This window comes from Lissotriton helveticus, chromosome 8 (genome assembly GCF_964261635.1).
Source record: "Lissotriton helveticus chromosome 8, aLisHel1.1, whole genome shotgun sequence".
Taxonomy (NCBI): Eukaryota; Metazoa; Chordata; class Amphibia; order Caudata; family Salamandridae; genus Lissotriton; species Lissotriton helveticus.
Genome location: NC_136069.1, coordinates 1,038,547,730 through 1,038,566,934, shown reverse-complemented (window position 1 = coordinate 1,038,566,934; position 19,205 = coordinate 1,038,547,730). Strand labels below are relative to the sequence as shown.

General features: G+C 41.9%; 1 protein-coding gene across 2 annotated transcripts in view; it reads left to right on the top strand.

Annotated features, from left to right (window-relative positions):
- Positions 1 to 19,205, top strand: part of MAP3K15 (mitogen-activated protein kinase kinase kinase 15) — a 1,227,172-nt gene that overhangs the window by 800,983 nt on the left and 406,984 nt on the right. For both annotated transcript variants that reach the window (XM_078657886.1, XM_078657885.1), the window contains exon 9: positions 7,603 to 7,762. In XM_078657886.1, the coding sequence (XP_078514012.1) occupies positions 7,603 to 7,762 (160 nt within the window). The remainder of the gene's footprint in view (positions 1 to 7,602; positions 7,763 to 19,205) is intronic.

The following is a 19,205-nucleotide window of genomic DNA, read 5'->3' as shown; positions in this document are numbered from 1 at the left end:
TTTTTTTTATCTAGCACTCATTGCTTTTTTTCACCTTACCTGAATCTATGAGCTCCCATTTTATCATTGGTTTGCACTCTGTTCAGTAGTGCCCACCAGATATTGCTCCAACTATCACACATCTTGAAGATAACATTCTTCTCTTACGTTTGTTTCAGTAGTTCAGAGGGTGGAAGCTTTTCTGTTGGTGTTTAAGACCATCCAACGGGTGCATCATCGAAATGACTTTAGTACCAATTCAGTTGTTACAGAACCATTGGAGCATGATATAACTCCAGACTGTTTGCTGTACAACTAGAATTAATTTTCTTCCCAGCCAATTTCTTGTAACAGTATTTGCAAAATATTTACTACCGTGCACCATTAAACCAGACACAATGTCAGTTAAACAATAGTGATAGCTTAATGTCTTGAATTTTAGAACTAGGGTTTGGCATTGGTATTTGTGGTTTGTAAAGGGTTCTTTGAGAACAAGGAAGAACGTTTTTACACGTCTGCATTTCGGGCCTCAAATGTTCCTATATCATGTTATTTGTAGCATGTGTAGCTATAGTTACACATATTTTGAATACTCCTGATATCTAGTGTGGGTCCAGATGTTTGCAACTTGTTTTTCTTCAAATAAGTCTTTCGAGTCACAAGGTCCTGTGACTCTTCCTCTGTTAAGAAATGCGCATGGTCGTTGGCTCCATCTTCTGATTGTTTTTGGGGCTGGACGTATCTGTCAAAGCTCTTCCTCAACATACTCTTTCTAGGCCTTTAAGGCTCGGAGAATAAAACTTTGTCGCAAAAGATTCGGCAGCTGAACATCAAGAAAGAGTGTTGACTCCATCGAATAATTAAACGCTCAGAGTCTTCCACCCATGTCGGCGAATGGCCTGGGAGGGCAGGGGAGGGGTGATGGATCGAACCCCATTCCAAATGTGCCTTTTCGAAATACCCACACAACGTTCATCATCAAGTTTGCAATTTGTGTCTATCACCTGAACACAAAGAACAGGACTGCGCGGCATGTCAACATTTTAAGTTGAAATAGACTTTGAGGGAACGGAGAGCTCGACCTCTCACCCACAATATGGAAGCCACCATGTAGCATGAGATATCGGAGGATTAGGGGATGGTCAGGGTGGAAGAAGGAGGGCAGAGCAGAGCTTTTCCAGCCTGATTTTATCTGCTGGTGTGGAGTGTGTTACACCAGTCATGGCCTGTCTGTCTTAAATTTGCTAGGGTGGAGCCTTTCATTATACCTGGACATCTTGCTAGCTGCAGGTTGCGAGCCACTGTGTAGTTCAGCCGCTGGGGACTTCAGCTCCCATAACCTCCTGCAGGATCACCAGCTGTCTCTGCTTAACGCGTCCCGCATCTGTCAGTGACAGGAAGAAGCAGGGCAGGGCCACAACCCTTAGCCCTGTCGTTTAACCACCTTTATGCCTGGTAAGAGTCTTTGACTTCACTGTCTATTTGACTTTAACTGCCTGCCCTGGAAAGCGTGAGGATCTCGATCAGCTTGAAGTATAGGTGGTTTGTTTGTATCAGCTGACAATTGGAGTTCTAAGTACTCACTGAGACTGGTAACTTGCAACTTGCTCAAACTGCTTTATGACATTCTGTAAACCTTGCTTACTAAATATTTGCTCTAAGTTCACGCTAACTAGTAAATAATTAGTGTCATCTGCAAAGATAGTGAAACAGAAGGCCTCTGATAAAATACTTGGAGCAGGAGGAGCTAGGAAACTCCCTAGACACTCAGCAGAGAAATGCCCCCTGGACTAGATCAATGAGTTGATCGAAGAAGTGGAGGCTTTGCCTACCCCAAAAGAAAACCAGGGAAGGGGAAAGCTCAGAAAGGCATAAGGTCATATTTTAGTAACACAGAGCCCGGTAGTGCCCTGGGAGTCTCAAGTAAGAGCAAACACACTAGCCCCCCGCCCTTCTTGCAAGTCTGCCTGACACTTCCCCACATACCCACACACCAGAGCAAGGAATTATAACCTCTGATTGACTATCCAACATTAAATGCTCTAATCCGTTTACAGTTTTGGATACCTTAGAAGATGGATTGCATCCCTGCTTGATTCCATGGGTAAACAGGCAAAGGTCTTAAACGAGAAATTGGATACCCTCTTGACCCTGTCAGCAAATATTAACCACACTCTACTGGACAGCAAGATTAAAAACTCCCTCAAACGATGCTGCACAACATCCCGACCATCCTTTATGAACATATGAGGCTAAAGCAGACAATATAGATACCCGCCCTTGCCCTAGACCTGAATCTATGTTTTCCACTGTAAACACAAGCACAAGTGGCTAGTCAAGTGCACCAAGTAACCATTTTAATCAGCAGCACAGATTAACATCAAATTCTCCCCCTCAACATAGAGAGCGACAGATATATAGCAACTATAAGAAGCACACCAGCACCAACCATACAGAGCCTTTGAGCAAACCCCATGCTATGCTTATGGTCACTGTCCCTAAAAGTATTCATAGTGCCGGGGAATCGCAGGACGCATTGGTCAATAAATCCATCCATTGGCTGAGGCATACCAGAGGCTGTAGATCCATTACAGTGTAAGACATCTTGCACGTCACGAGATTTAGAAGCCTAAACCTAACACCCGCTTGTATAGGCTTGAAATTAAAGAACCAGAATTTGGTAGATGGGTTCATTTTAATTGCACTCAAATTGCGGTTCAGGCCTGCCATAAAGTCGCAAATCAGGCTTAAATTAAACATCCCACATTTAACCAATCAAATTGCATTTAAGGACTATAAAAACTCATCTCCTCTCCAAACCACCCGAAATCCTACTGAAAAATCTGGGTACTCAGATTTATCCGAGAATGATTGACTACGGGAGACTGCGAGGAGCACTCTAATTCCATTAATATGCTGTGGGAATGAATCAAGCAATACCTCTAGATCTGGAAACTTTAAAAAATAATTACCTAGCAGTTGTCCTGAAGAAACTTCTTATAATCTTTTGTACATTGAAAATTGCAAGCTGGATCTAGTAGGACAGGATTGCCATGTAATGTCTTAAAAGACAGCAAAGGGGGGACTAGGGAAAAGGATCTTAGAATGCTTTCATGGAATGTGGCTGGCATTAGAACTAAGCTCGAGGACCCGGAGTGGGGATAATTTATTGATGATTACTATATTATGCTATTACAGGATAAGGGGGCCATTAAGCCAGTATCTTACATTTAGTGTCAATGCTGTGCCATATGTCGTAGGCAGAGCATAGGGCAGCCTATTGATTTGGCTGAGATTGGATGTATTCCAGTAGTAAAGACAATTCCTTCTAATAGTAAGGATTATTTGGCCCTCAAAATTAAAATTGCCACTCCATCACGGTCTAGACATTTCGCTATAGTAAATATGTACATTAGATCTGTTTTCCCAAACATTCAATCTGCCACAGTGGATCATTTATTAGAATTGTTGGGCCATTCGAATGGAATGCCCAGAAAAGTATAGCTGGTGACTGCAACACATGTCTCCCCCTTATCCAGATGAAAGTAGGACAGGTGACTCAAACATTTGAACCCACAATAAGATCCAGAACTCCTGATTGTGTCACGAGAAGAAAATTATCTGGTTTTGCAATCCAGCTAAAGGAGCTGACCGTAACGCACAGATAAAAGATAGTGAATGGTATCACAAAGTCAGATTCCCCCAGCATCCAACATTTAAAAGGGGCTCATCAACTAGTTACATAGTTTTACAACTTTTGGACGACGTAAAGTGGCCCCTTTTGTTTAAGATGGGAATTATTCCAAGAGCAGACAGTGACCATCAAGTTTTGAGTGCCAAAATTTATGTGACAAACCTGACATCTCTTATATGTTATCCCTCAATTCAGACCACAAATAATATGAGAAACGTTTAATGGTCACTAGTGGTAACTAATGTTGTGGCACACACTCAAATTTACGAAATATTTGTGGAGAAATGGTCCCCAGTCAAATCATCTCTAATAACTGATATTAATTTTGTTTCTTTGCACTGCCAGCTAATAGATCAAGTGAGGAACAATTTGTGAAAACAGGACAGAGGGGCTGCCACAAAAGCCTGCCTAGTTGGTTCTCTAAAGAGTGCAGCTATGAAGAAAACATAAGCTATTAGCATTGAAATAGGCACTGCTAGGAAGCAATATAAGACCATCATGACCAAGAATAAAAGGAACTGGAAATCAGAAAAATGGTCAGCCCTAACAAACGCCCTCTTAAATAGGGACTCTAGGGCCTTGTGGAGGTTTGTCTAGATTGGTTCCTGCAAAATTCATAGTCGTCTGGAAGTAGTAGTCCAATTGTCCAAGTGGGTAGTGCACCTCCGGGCCCTCTACTGCGAGTGGGACAAGAATATGCCTTTGGCTAGGGGACAGGAAAAGGTCCCCGCAGCAGAGCATGCATATACAGCCTGTATTAATAAGCTGGAAACCAAAGAAGGAAGGGCTGCAAGTTCCAGCTTCACTTTAGCAGAAACAGTACTTGCCCTAAAGCAGACAAAGAAAGAGAAGGCCTCCAGGATGGATGCCATCCCTGTAACCTGTACCTAACGCAGCATGAAGTTTGGATCCCTTACTTACAAGCCTTGAGTAATGCTATAATGTGGGTGAGGCTCTCCCTCTATTGTGGTCCGGAGCTACCATAATCCCAATATATAAAAAGTAGAATAGGGATACACCAGGAAACTATAGACCGATAAGCTTACTGAATAATAGCCAAAAGATGTTTCTAGACAGGTTGTTGGTAGGCTCCAATCTTGGCTGACTGAGATTCACATCCTCAAAGATATGCATGCAGGCTTCAGAAGTAAAGTCGGTACTATCGACCAGGTCTTTGCTTCAAGGTGCTATACTGGAAGTATGTTACCTTGAAGCATGACCATCTCTACATCGCTTTCATAGAACTGAGAGTGGTATTTAACCTGGTCCCAAGGGACAACTTATGGAGGATCTTGGAGAAGTATGGGTTGCCTAGAGACCTCCTTTGGATTCTTAGAACTCTCCACACTCAAATTTATGCTACGGACAAGATTCACATTAATCATGGAGGAAGGCAGGGATGCTTGCTTGCACCCACATATTTTAGCCTCTCCATTAATGGAGCTGTAAAATAGCTAACCCAGTACAAGCGTAATCCTCCCAAATCTGCAGGAACACCAATTCCACTCCTTTTGCTCAATCAGGTGCCTAGAACTTAATCCTTCAAACCCAAGTATATGGTAATTAATACCTAGCATCCCTTTAGGGGTGGGATGAAAATTGAGGGTACTTAGATCAAAAAGGTAACAAATATTGATTACTTAAGAGTACAGCATCGCCAAGGCAATCGGTCTAGCCTTTGGGACTTTATATGTATTTAGCTATGCAGCACATTAGCCTGGGTGCTGAAACATCTACTGCTTTTTAACATGGAGGGAAAGTAATCACCAAACTGCGTGGCACACCAATTATGGGAAATGGTATATTCCAAAGCTCTGTTTTTAATATAAAATCAGGGCCTTCTGTGGTCATATCACTGAAAATACACGATTTGGAAAAAATTGTTGTCTACGGGTGCTCGTGGAAGACAATTTCTATGAACTGGAATCTAGAGAATGCTAAAGTGATTCTGGTATTATACTGAACTCTGCTGGTCGTTTTCTTTCAAGAAAGTTAAATAGAGGCAGAAAGCATTTCTAATATTTTAATGACCTCTACTGGTTGTTTGCTATCAAGAAAGTTGAATAGAGGCAGTTTAACAATCAGAAAGCAATTCTGGTATTTTACAGACCTCTGCTGGTCATTTTCTATCAAGAAAGTTAAATAGAGGCAGGCGAACAGAAAAAAAGTCCCTAAGTGGAAGCAGACAAGTCCTAGGGATGATCTCCAGCGCCCACAAAGTACATACACATATAAGTATATACTAAAGTATATAAAAGAGGTCTCAAATGCCCGACCTAAAGACTAGCAGATAATCTGTCCTTGGGGCCGCATGAGCAAAACTATTCTCCAATAGAGAGCCTTGGTAATCATGAGGAAATAAAAGACCACTTCGGAGGTTTCTGTGTTACCTCCTCTATGTTTATATAGATCTATGCCAGTAACCGCAGCCACATACAGGGCAGATATATAGCGAAAATGACGATACATCTCTCCTCACGCAGGCAGAAAATTAATCAGGGCCTTGCTTCATCTACCTGCCAATACTCCTTTAATAGCTCTGAGATTCGATTTAGCTCTGAAGTGTATCACTCTGGTAATCTCGTTAAAACCATTGTCATATTGGGTACGAATCTGGTCAACCTTGGAGTTGACTCCGATCGGGGCCCCTTTTTGGATCTAATAGAATGTGATAAACAAGTTTGCTCTGCGTGGTTGAAACAAGTCAGAAAGATGTGTGAAGATCTTAACATGAAAGAGCTTTAGATGTTCCCTGGAAGAATTATGAAAGGTGACCACGAGAAACTAAAAACAACATACTGGGAAAATCTTTTGGTACAAGCGTGGATGGACAAGATTGATGGTAGTGTAACAGGGAAGTTCCTGAGTCACAAATGCTTCCCCAAATTTGAATCATTCATGGGTAGAATTGTCCCCTTCCAAGCAGAACGCCTGTATGTACAATTCAGATGTGATGTTTTTCAGCAAAGTCCATTTACATCCAGGTGGGATGAAACAGGTCGATGCATAAACTATTGCCCCCATTGTCCCCAGCTGAAAGAGTCGGAGGAACATTTCCTTTTCTTCTGTCCCAGTTATTCAAAACCCCGCAAATTGCAGTGTACAAGCTTGAGGGAGTGAGGCATTACTGGATGGGAGGCATTACGAATACTAAAAAGCGACTAAAAAGTGGCACGAAGGAACGAATAGTATTTGCTGTATCTTGTTTTCTATTGAGGGCTTGAAAAATCAGATTGAGAGCACTGCCCCCCCCCCCCAATGAACCTTAAACTAGCTTAGGCACTGAGAGGCAGAATTTTACCGTCGGCTCCACGATTTTAGATGTAATTTAGAAAACTCTGTAGTTTTTCAGTATAACCATATACAATAGGTATTAAGCAGCAATGATTGAGAAGTGCATTCCAGTCGATGTGTGACAAGGTAGACACATTTGTTTCTCCTCTCAATTTTAATAATGTTCTTAACTGCAGGAACACAACATCTACTAGTGTGAATGTACTCTAGCCAATATGTGATTAAGTCATATATTTGAAAATAGTTTAAAATAAGAGAGTTCTATACTTGGGAACCAGAAATTATTGATTCAAAATGTTCACAAACAATGTGTATTAAAATTAAGACACTCTCTAATACTGGTTTAATTTCTCACTTTTTAAGTTATGAGTTACATTGTTAATGATACCTTTCCACTTATTTTATCACATTTTTCAAGAAACCTCCAATCAGCTTGTGACATTTTTGATATATGGAGGACTTTCTTAAAATGGTGCTTAATATATAATGCAGAAGCCCTTGTGTGTTTTCAGTACAGTTTCATTTCCATTTTCGGGACTTCGGGTAATCAATTCAAAGATTCGACTCTGTTGTTAGCCTTTCAAATTAACCTGGTCAATCTATAAAACACGGACTTTTGTATTTTACCTCCAAAGGCGTGAGGTTGAACAGTTTACTGGGAAGAAAAGGAAGCTTGGAAAAGATGAACAATTACTGGGACGTGGGGCAGTTCTTCAATGTGAGTATGCTGGCCGGTGACATTGGGAAAGCGGTGCAGGCAGCAGAGAGGCTCTTCAAGCTGAAGCCCCCGGTCTGGTGAGCATTTGTATAAATTACACTCAACTAACTATTTCTTCGAGCATTTAAAGGGAGGATATTGTATGAAAAAACTAAGGTTGTTTCTGCAGTACTGGTGCTGCTTTTTGTGGAGGGACACAATCTTTTTGCGTTTGTATTCATTGATCGACACAGTTGTGCGTAGGATGACGTCTGCACATAATGAAGCTATGGTTTAGAGAGTATCTATACTTTGGCTGCATATACCATCCAAACACAAGACTCACCACTCATCCTGACCATCAGTACATTATACACAGTCCTTACCACAGACATCCAATGTGACTCCCATATCCCATGTTTGGGCTTTCATTGGACATCCAAAGAGTACGCAGTCCCACCCCAAAGTACCACACACCATCAGTCCAGTTTCATCTACAAATGGTCTTGCTCATACAGCGCATGCTAGACTGAACCTTATCACCTTCATGCTGACGGCACCAATGCTATTTATGTGGTAAAGCGCGGCAAATTCACCAGTACGGTCTTGACCTGCACCCACAGACCCACTTGAAACATGCACATAGGTAAAAACGTAATACACCATCACACATGCAACAGCTTTGCCTCATAACTGCCGATGTGGATTGTGAGGCATACATAGGAAATCATACTTTCAAGACAGTTGTCCCCCCCAATCAATAAAAAAATAAAAAAAAGTTCTTTAGCACATCGTCCAGTGGACATAAAACATCATAACGGCCCTGCTAGCACAACCTCATTTCACTTTCACACTAACTCACACAACAATTTCAAAACTTAACACTGATCAAGCTCTCTGCTAACCACACATAACCAAACACTAACAAAACAACAAACCCTATCATATGATGGCTCCTCGAGTTTGTTTGACAGACTTCCAAAATAAACATGAAAGAGGGCAGCCAGATAGACAATGTGGTACAATGTAATTACAGCAGTAGGTATCGCTATACAAATGTGACTAATAACACAACATAACATTTCTACAACAAAGGCTGTGCATATGTTTTGGTGGAGACAATTGTTTGGGTTTTAGACTACGTGGTGGAAGATAAGTGTAAACAAAGCACAGACGTTTGTATGAGGGACCTTTTAGATCCTCTCTAAGAAGGAGCAACACCAGCCATTGTCAAGCTCAAGTAGGGGCAAATTGAGCATCCTTTTAATTTCTTGCAAAGGATAGTTCTCATGTTGGCTTAGAATGGGTACAAGTAGAGAGGTTCTATAAGGCTGATAAAGCTGGAAATGGGACATGGCTCATGGTGCTTTGGGAAAACAGGCATGTTTTGAGTGACCGAGCATAGGCTGTGTGTTGAAACCTACTGGGTAAGGGTAGGCATGTGGGAGAGATGCTTTAGAAAGACTCAAGTGTGATAATCAGAAACAAAGCCCATATTTGGAAGACAGCCAGCTAATCTAGCATCAGCATGAGGACAGTGTCCGCATAGGGAGATAAAAGAGGATACTCTTGGCTAGGCTAGTAATTGCGATATTCAGATGTTCCTGTCCGGTTCTTGCTTTTCATTTTTAAATTCACTCTAGCATTTTATATTTATAACTCAATAACCTTCAGTATTGAAAGGCTGTGGTCAATTCGCTGATATCATGAGGCGGCTGATTACATTTTTGTCTGGATCATAGCCTTACCTAATACTCATTTCACCTTTAAACATTTACTACTCTTTCTGCCATCTACCCCAACTGCAGAGAATTTCTCCAGAAGAACAACCCCTCCTCCCTAGTTTATATTATCCAAAGGCAATCTTTGATAGCATTCAGATATCTGTGGCCCCAGATGGCGTGATTCTCGATCTCCCATACAATACTGTAATATTTCCCACTGGACTGGTGTCTGTAACATCCTGATCAATATTCTGCTTCGTGTGTGTTTCCCCAATCCACTCAATCAAGGGCCTGAAAGTTATTATGTCAGAAAATACGACAAGGAGCACTAATGCCTCAAAATTACCGGCCATTAAATGACTAATAAAATGATTCTCATTCAACAACAAACATATTCTTTACATTAAAATTCCAATGACTATCATAATGATATGATATAATTGGAACTCCCGCACCAGTACCTTGTTTCAATCAGATGCCAATTTGAATTAATCAAGAATTTCTCTAAGCACTTGACAGTTTGAATCCAACAAGTTCATTAGACTTATGTTAAATATAAATTGTAATGCAACAAGAATGTGATTGTGCATACCATCAATCAATATATGTGTACAAGTATGTATTATATGGATTTATATTTGAACAAAAAAACCTCTGCTGCAGGCATGTACACTGTGGTTATAGAATTCTATTTAAATACGTTTTAGATTGATCAAAAACCATAAAACGTTCTAACAAAAATGAATGAATCAACAAAATAACATTGCTTCCTGTTCAGTATAGTTCATTTAAAAATTTCCTTCAAAGGTTTAAAATGAAAGACACTACTCACAAAAACTGACCCTGTACATCCAGTCTTCATAGTCCGCAACAGACGTCTCCATACTTGTCTGTTGGCCCAGATGCATGGCTGGTGAGAGACTTTCATTGCCAAGTATGACTCTGGTCATTGACCAACATCAAGAAACAATAAAAAACAGGCCTTAGCAAAGCCAGCCGGTCTTTACTTGCCTAGTTGTCTTTCTTGATGCTTGGAAAATGTGTTTGCTGCACAAGCCTTGGCAAAGGCAATATCACCAGACAGCCATCTTGAAATGTTCTTTTCCATACTTTAATATTGTGCCATTCTAAGATGGTTTTGTGTTGTGTGTAGATATTTTGTTGTATTGCAGTGAAAACCATTTTGCTAGGACTCAGCAATGTCTTGAATATCTGACTAGATTAGGAACTGGCCAGGAGTGTGAGTCTACACAAAATTCTCTTTCTTCACTCAAGTACTTGTAGAAACCTTGTCTTGCCAGTTATTATGTGCAGTTAGTAAGACAGTAGATAGTATATATCTCAACACTATAAATCCTCCCCACTACATCAATATTGTAACTGACCATTCTTCCCGCTGTACTACGCTTAGCTAGGGTTGCGCTGTATAAAAATGCATACAGCCATATGCTGTAATCAGTTGGATAACTAGTGTGATACGGCTGGAAGATATTCAATATCATCTAACCCAGCAAAGGCTGCACTCATTAGAGAATCATTCTTATTGGTAAGACTTTGGAAATATATATATATGTTGAATGTAATAACAATAATTATATTGGTCTGCAATTTTAAACCTCTCATGACCTTTGAAGAACTTAAAAGCCTTGTGTATTAAAAGTCTTTATAACCTCTCTCTTAAGGTTTGGGCTGCCTTCCCGAGTAGTCCTTCTGGTCATTGTTTGAAAGGCATTTTTTGTGTGCATTATAAACCATGACTGATTCAAAAAGGCCCCCTGGTCTTTCAAATATATGAAGATCATTACCAAAGCTGAACTCCTCCGTCTCCCTCAACTGCTACATCTACACGAACAGTACATCAATCATTTTAAAACATCAAACCTCCTTTGTATTAGACTTTTGTGCCATTTATCAATGCCTCTTTGAGGTAGATCATTGGCTAAGAAAAGAGTACCTAAAATTAAACACATTAAAACCTGAGATACTAAGCTGTGGTAAATGAACCATTTCCCAACCATTTTTTTTCTGCCCCCCAAAAATAGCCCTCCCCTTAACCATCATTCCCAGGGTAGAATCTAGATGTATACATTGATGTGAACCTCTCTCTGATTCCTCAAGTGAACCCAGTGCAAAATTACTCTTCTACATGATGGGGCAACTGCATTGAATCTTTTCGTACTTAGATTCCACCAAATGGTACGAGACACTGTGAGCTAATACTTTTCTGCCTTGACTATTCCAATGGTATACATTTTGACCTACCCCCACATAGAATCCAGAATGAAGCTACAAGACAAATCCTACATTGTAACTTCTGATGGATGCATCTTCCTACAGATTCCTCACCTTATGACAATCCTCCAACAGCCAGACTTGATATGGAAACTTTTTTCCATCCCAGGCAATAGTTGTCCAGCATTGCCTAGTGGCGCTATGCACTTCAGCCACAACTCTGCCCACTGGATGTTATGACATTGTAGCATATTTAATTCAAATAGCTGACTTAGCATTAGTTAATGTTTTTGAATTCATCATCAAAAGCATTTCTAAGTGCTTCACCAAGAACATTCCTCAGCTTTTGAGCAGTGATTTGATCAGATATCTCCTTCTATGATTTTAGGATTTAAACCCTTTTACAGATGCCACAATACTATATCCTTATGAGACCCACATAACATCTGCACATTGTGTTATGGTTTGAGCAATGGTGTCACAGCTTTTGATTCCTTTCCATTGATACACTCAATGACCCTTAGAGAGCGGTAATGGGGCGGGTGGTCAGGCAAGTTTGGCCAATTCCAAAGAGATACTCCAAAACGTTCCCCTTCTCCTGTACACAAGTGAACCATACTCAAGGGAAAAATACTCAAAACGTACTCCAATACTCCAACAGGGAACAATTTCCCCAAAAGATCTGCAGATTCCTCAGTCCCCCCCTCCCCTTTGAGTTAGTACTATGTTTATTATGATCCCAGGGTACAAAAACATGTTATGTGCTATAATTGTCACTGTTATTTATGCTTGCTGAGTTCCTCTACATTCACTCTAATGGGACACTGAACAAATCCTGAAACTGATGCCAGTGGACTGGTTGGCACCTATTATAATCTGAAATAGTCCCATCCAGTGGGAGAACTCAGAGCTGAAGCCTCATGGTGACACCTGATGCTATTGCTGAGGGAATGCGTTTCTGAAGCCAGTCCAGTGCCAGGAAAATAGTCGGAAGGGGTGTCAAAAATGAGTAATCTGGGGCCGATTATGTATCTCCAGAAATATCATAATCTATAAATATTTTTTTTTATCAGATCATGTGCTTTTCACTTGCAATTCAGTCTTACAATGACTGCATGTGGCTAAACATCTATGATGTTCAAATGCGCATTGCCCATGTTAAAAATCTCGATTTAGCCCCCCTCCTCCTTCAGCAAAGGCTATCTGGAACACCAATCCAGTACTCTTCAGTCTAAGATGTATGCACTCGTGTTTGACCTAGTCTTCTATAAATCTTCAACTTCAGGAGACTCCTTCCCACTGGAAACAGTCAGATATGAAATTCTCCCCCTAAAAGAACAAGAATAATTAGCAGCCATCTTGAATTTCAAATAACATTAAAGAATGTCTCTTACCCTTTTTATAAATACATATAAAACTATGCTATAATCAACGCTAAATAGAGTAGGTATATGCTTGCACAAACATGTCTGTTCTCAATTTATTCCATAATCCCTAAAGATTAAGCTCTGTAACAATTACTTTTTATTGAGTTTATACGGTAAGAACAACAGCCGCCACCTAACACCCATAGGCCAATGGAGAATAACAACCATTGTGAGAATGAACAAACAAAGGAAAAGGAACGATAGGCACACCATCTTTAAAGCATTTCTCCAAACCATAGGCATTTCACCAAGACTTCCCAACTAGGTCATTTTACAACCAATACCATGCTCAACTCTGCACTCTGATAAGTGCCCAGTGTAAATCAATGTTGTAAGCGAGCACATCAGGGTTAAAGAGCACCATACAGCTGTTACCATAAAATACAATATATAGCAGAAGTACTCAATATCACTGTTAAGAAACATTCATGATTAATCCATAACTCGCTCCCCTTCTTACACCATCCAAACAAATGAAGCCTGTTTTACTCGTATCATGCTTTCGAAAGCCAGTGTAACAATTTGGCTCAATTCAATTGTTACATCCTACATAAATTTAGTAGATGCATTTTTGTAGTATGAAAGGTAGGACTAACTTGCTTTTGATCTCAAATATCCTATAATTTAAAAAGGACTAGGCACAGCACTGGTCACAACATGTATAAATAGTTCCACTTATTATTTAGTTGGAAATTTAACTTGTATATTGCATTAATTGAACTATGTGGATTTCGCAAGAAAGAACAATCATCTTGATTGCTTTCAGTACTATATTTATTGAAATTGTTAAAAAGAAATAAGTACAATGTCCAATGTTTTTCTAAAGAGTAACAGTTGTCGCGAAGTGTCAAATATCAAGGCTGCTTAGGGCTTTTTTTTTGTTTGTTTTGCGGATGCTTCATAACAAACTTGGCGAATGACCCTTCAACTGCATAATATATTAAAGTGTATAGTAGCTGTAATACTGCAGACGGGATATCCACCACATTTGTGATGAAGTATCCTGTCTACCAAACTCTAAATAAAGTAGTTAGTCTTGATTACAGAGCATTCCTCTTTCTTTCCCTACCTTACACCTCCTGTTTCTTCATCTCACTCTGACAGGTTATTTTTCACCCTTCATTCTGCCTTTATCACTGTTTTCCTATCCTTCTCTGCACCTTCTTTCTTTCTTTTGCTCCTTTCTTTCTCTTGCTCTGGGTCAAAGTCTGATTATAGCAAAAAAAGTTCTAGTCCCTAAATATGAGTGCCAGTGCCCACCAGATGGAACCACTTGTGCAAATTAAGCACTGTATGCAGCTTTTGGATAAGAAAAATACTAGATCTATAAAATTGGCATGTTGTTGCTGTTTGTATTTTGTGGGCAAATGGCCCAGTAAGCATGCTATACTGAAATTAATTCCAGTAACATTAGCCAAGCCGGTGTTTGGAAGGAAGACAAGAATTCTTTAATAAGCACCCGATTGTTGCGATGGTTATTAAGAAGTTCAAGTAAATTTGCAAACACACATGCATAAAGATTTAACAATTCTGATTCAGTGAGGACGCATAAGGAAATGTTGTGTTTTGCTGATCCACCTTGTAGCCGGTGAGAAGCATTTCAAGGCCCAAATTTACAAAGGTGTCACACAATGCAGTGCAGCAGCCAAAGATACTGCGCTGTCCTGCGTTGCGAGACAGGAAGAGAGAGACATATGGCACTCCTTAGTGCTGACGTGGAATTTTGCTGCTGAGTGTCACACACACACACCTTTGCGTCATATTGCAAGGGTGTCTGCATGAGTCTAGCACAGGATTTGTACTGGAGGGGTAGCCTTCCAGAACCAAATACCATAACTAGACAAGTTATAAAACTTTTCCTACTTTCCATGTGTGCTGTACTGTGCAGCGCACATGCAAAGTCGGAAAAGACAGAAGAAATGAAAACATTTCTCCTTTTAGCGCCCACATTTCTCCTTTTAACGCCTGCTTTCCAGCAGCATTATTTTTGGGTGACAAACCCCTGTTACTAATGTTAGTAGATAGGGTTTTGCGTCATAAATCATGAGTGGTTGCATGGGTACACCCATGTACCAGCTATCATGAAGATTCATAAAATGCACACCATAATGTTATTGCGTTCATTTTTCAGTAATTTTGATATCATCATTCAAATGCTGGCGTGCTGGCTTGTTACCGCGCTCCGTCCTTTTGGCACGGGAGTAGAAGTCAATAACCTGGCTGTTGCAACATCTCGTTCCAGACACAAACCGCAACAGCCAAACTCGCAAAGTTTGCAATGATTTCAATCAATTTACTCCAGTTCATCGTTTTGTATTCCATTTTATTCCAATTTTTAAACATGGTTACCACGTTTTACAAAGAGGCTGCATGATTCCATACTTTGACTGCTGCAAAAGGGCCCATCCAGGCCTTTATTTGCAGTCCGTTAGAATGCATGTTATTCACCCAATGCATTTCTGCTTGACCAGCCCTTCGTCAGGGGTATAACATCTAATGTGAAAGAGGCCCTCCAGTAACCGCGATCACAATCAATACTCAGGAATAACGTGCATTCTAACGTCTGTCTGTCTATCTATCTATCTATCTATCTATCTATCTATCTATCTATCTATCTATCTATCTATCTATCTATCTATCTATCTATCTATCTATCTATCTATCTATCTATCTATCTATCTATCTATCTATCTATCTATCTATCTATCTATCTATCTATCTATCCATCCATCCATCCATCTATCTATCTATCTATCTATCTATCTATCTATCTTTCTATCTATCTATCTATCTATCTATCTATCTATCTATCTATCTATCTATCTATCTATCATTGCAACCCTCACTGTCTTTGAAAACCTCTCTGCATATCTACACAGTGCCAACTATCTACACAACTCTATCAACCAATCTTTTGAATTGCTATCTGGATCTCTGTTCATCTATTCGTCTATTTTTGCAAACCTCTCTATCTATTTGTAATAAAGTTTCACGAAAACATTTTTAAAACACATTGGCCAAGGCAAGAGCCTGGCAGCTAACTCTAGACGTATTGGCCCACATGCATCATTGTGACATTTTGCACTTCCTAATTTGCGAAAAATAAGGAATCGCAAATTAAGAAGTGCAAAATGCTATGCATCATTATTTTCGGTATTCATTTGTGATTCAGTAAAAATCGCAATTTTTACCGAATCCCAAATGAATACCGAATTCTTAAGTTAATTTTCGCAATCCTCCTGAGGCGGAAGCCGGGAGTCTTGTTTGCCTAAAATTGTGAAATCTCTGTTTTTAAAATTGTATTTGTGGTTTTTAAACTCACTCGGCACCCACTCCTTAGCGCTCACCTGGTAACCCCCAAACAGCCGACTTAATCGCTGTCAGGGGCAGGAAGCGCTTGCACGCCGCCATCACTCACCTCGAGGAGCCACGGGACACGCCCACTCCTGTTGGCCACGCCCACCCCCCCAACGCCCATAACTTCTTCCATAAATCATGTGTCAGCATAGGGAGCGCAGCGGGCGCGCCGTCAGCGCGCCAAAGGCGCGCCAAAGGCAAGCCCGTCTGGGCCCGTCCGGGCCCAGCCGGCCTCAGGCCCTGCCACTCTGTCCTCTTTAGCCAGGAACAACCAGACCTACTCCCGTGAGGAGCTACTAGCCTTAAACATTCAAAAACATCCCTCATGCACGCGCATCCTGAAGGATGATAACCACTTCGCCAGATGCAACACCTGCAATCCTGTAGATCAGAACCCGGTGCACAAGGGCCTGCACCTAGGCTTACTCAACTGCAGGTCGCTCATGAAGCACTCGCAAGAAGTTAACCTATTAATCACAAATCAAGCCCTAGACATTGTGTTTCTTACAGAGACCTGGCTCACTCCCAGCAGTGGCCCCGACATCGTCCTGGCACTCCCTCCCGGGTACTTTATGTGCTCGCAGAATAGACCAGAGGGCAGAGGAGGTGGACTAGCTATAATCCTTAAGGACGGTCTCACCTGCAGAACCTCGGATGGTAACATCAAGGGACACGAAAGTTGTCACTTCACTATACAAATCTCCCCAGTTACCTCGCTGTCGGGAATGCTGGTATATCGTCCACCGGGCAGTCTAGCAGACTTTCCAAACAAAATTATTGATCAGACTTCCATTAAGTGTACGTCTTCCACCAACTATATACTACTGGGAGACCTCAATGTACACTTCTTGGACCCAGGCGACAAACAGGCCAGTGAATTACTTCAGGACATCACCTCCATCGGCCTTGACCTAAAAAACCCACAGGCCACCCATGAAAAAGGGCAATTGCTTGACCCCATTTTTTCAAATATTTCTGACCTAAAAACCCTTGACCACATCCCCCTCCCCTGGACCGACCACTTTTTGGTCCCCCTCGTGTGGGACATCGACACTCCGCCCCCGCAACCCCCCAAAATCAGAACCCATACCAGACGATGGCAGAAACTGGAACCAGACGTATGGGTAGCCAAACTAAGGGAACACGTTCCCTCCCCTTCTTCAGACCCCATAGCTGGGGACATGGAATTTAACACCTGGGTCACCCAATCGCTTGACGCCATCCTGCCCAAAACCCACTCGCTGAAACATACCAAGAGAGTTAACCCCTCACCCTGGTATACCCCTGAACTCAACCTTTTGCGCAAGATGTGTAAAAGGAATGAACGCCTTTGGAGGAAGGAAAAAACAGAGGAAAAAAAAGAAACATTCCGCACCTCCATAAAATCCTATAAAAGGGAACTACGCAACATCAAAATCCGCTTCTACGAGAGCAGAATTAAAAACGCTGCCTGCTCGGCTCACGAAACCTACTCCGTTCTCAAAGAACTCCTCCACGCCCCCGACCCCCCACTCAAACCTCTCGATCCCAAGGAAGCAGAAAGTAAATGCACTAACCTAGCCACTTTCTTTGACGAGAAGATCCAAAAAATTCTTCTGGCTATACCCCCCCCTGAACCGGCCCACACGGATCGGAATTTCACCATCACTATCACCAATCCCCCCCTTCCGGCAGTTAACCCCCATCCCTCTCTGAATGCCTTCGGCCCAGTGACAATGGAGGAGGTAGGAGCAACGCTGGCCTCAATTAAAAGTGGCTCCCCCCTCGACCCCGCACCCCTCCGCTTCCTGAAAAAAGTGTCTAGCACCATCATCCCCCCCCTCACGGCTCTAATTAACTCCTCCCTCTCGGGGGGGACAGTTCCCCCCAGCTGGAAAGCGGCAGCTGTTAAAGGCCTCCTAAAAAAACCCTCTCTAGACCCGCAAGACTTTTCCAACTACAGGCCCATCTCCCTTCTCCCAGGAAACAGCAAGATCGCAGAGAAGTTGGTGAACAAACAACTGTCACTCTTCCTAGAGAACAATAACCTACTAGGGATCTCCCAGACAGGGTTTCGTCCAGGTCAGGGCACTGACATCGCCCTCCTGGCAGCAGTGGAGAAGGCCAGAAGCATTCTGGACACGGGAGGATCAGTGGCAGTGATCCTCCTGGACCTAAGTGCGGCCTTCGACACTGTAGACCACTCTACCCTAGTCCAACGACTGGGAGAAATTGGAGTAAAGGGTATGGCTCTGAAGTGGTTAAAATCCTTCTTATCAGGACGTTCCTTCCAGGTTTGGGAGAACGACAGCCACTCACCTATCATCCCCCTCCGATGTGGAGTACCGCAGGGCTCGTCCTTGAGCCCTACGTTATTTAACGTATACATGGCTCCACTGGAGAAGAGGGTCAGTTCATTCGGCGTGTCCTTAATCAACTACGCCGACGACACCCAGTTGGTTGTCACCCTCTCCCATCCCCATCACGCCCCCTCTGATCTTCACAGCTGCCTCGCTGAAGTCCTCCGATGGATGAATCTTTCATCGTTAAAGCTGAACGGGTCAAAGACCGAGATACTCTTGCTAGGTCACACAGGGCCCTCCCTACCACCTCATCTCTGGCCCAGCTGTTTGGGCGACCCCCCCGCACCTAAGGACGTGGTCAAAAGCCTAGGTGTGTGGATTGAGAAGGACATGAGCTTTAAAACTCAGGCAAAAAAAACAGCAGGAACATGCTTCGGTCTCCTCAGAGCCTGCAGGAAGATCTTCCCTCTGCTCCCCGCAAACGCAAGGAAGCTCCTTATTCAGGGCCTAATTCTAGCG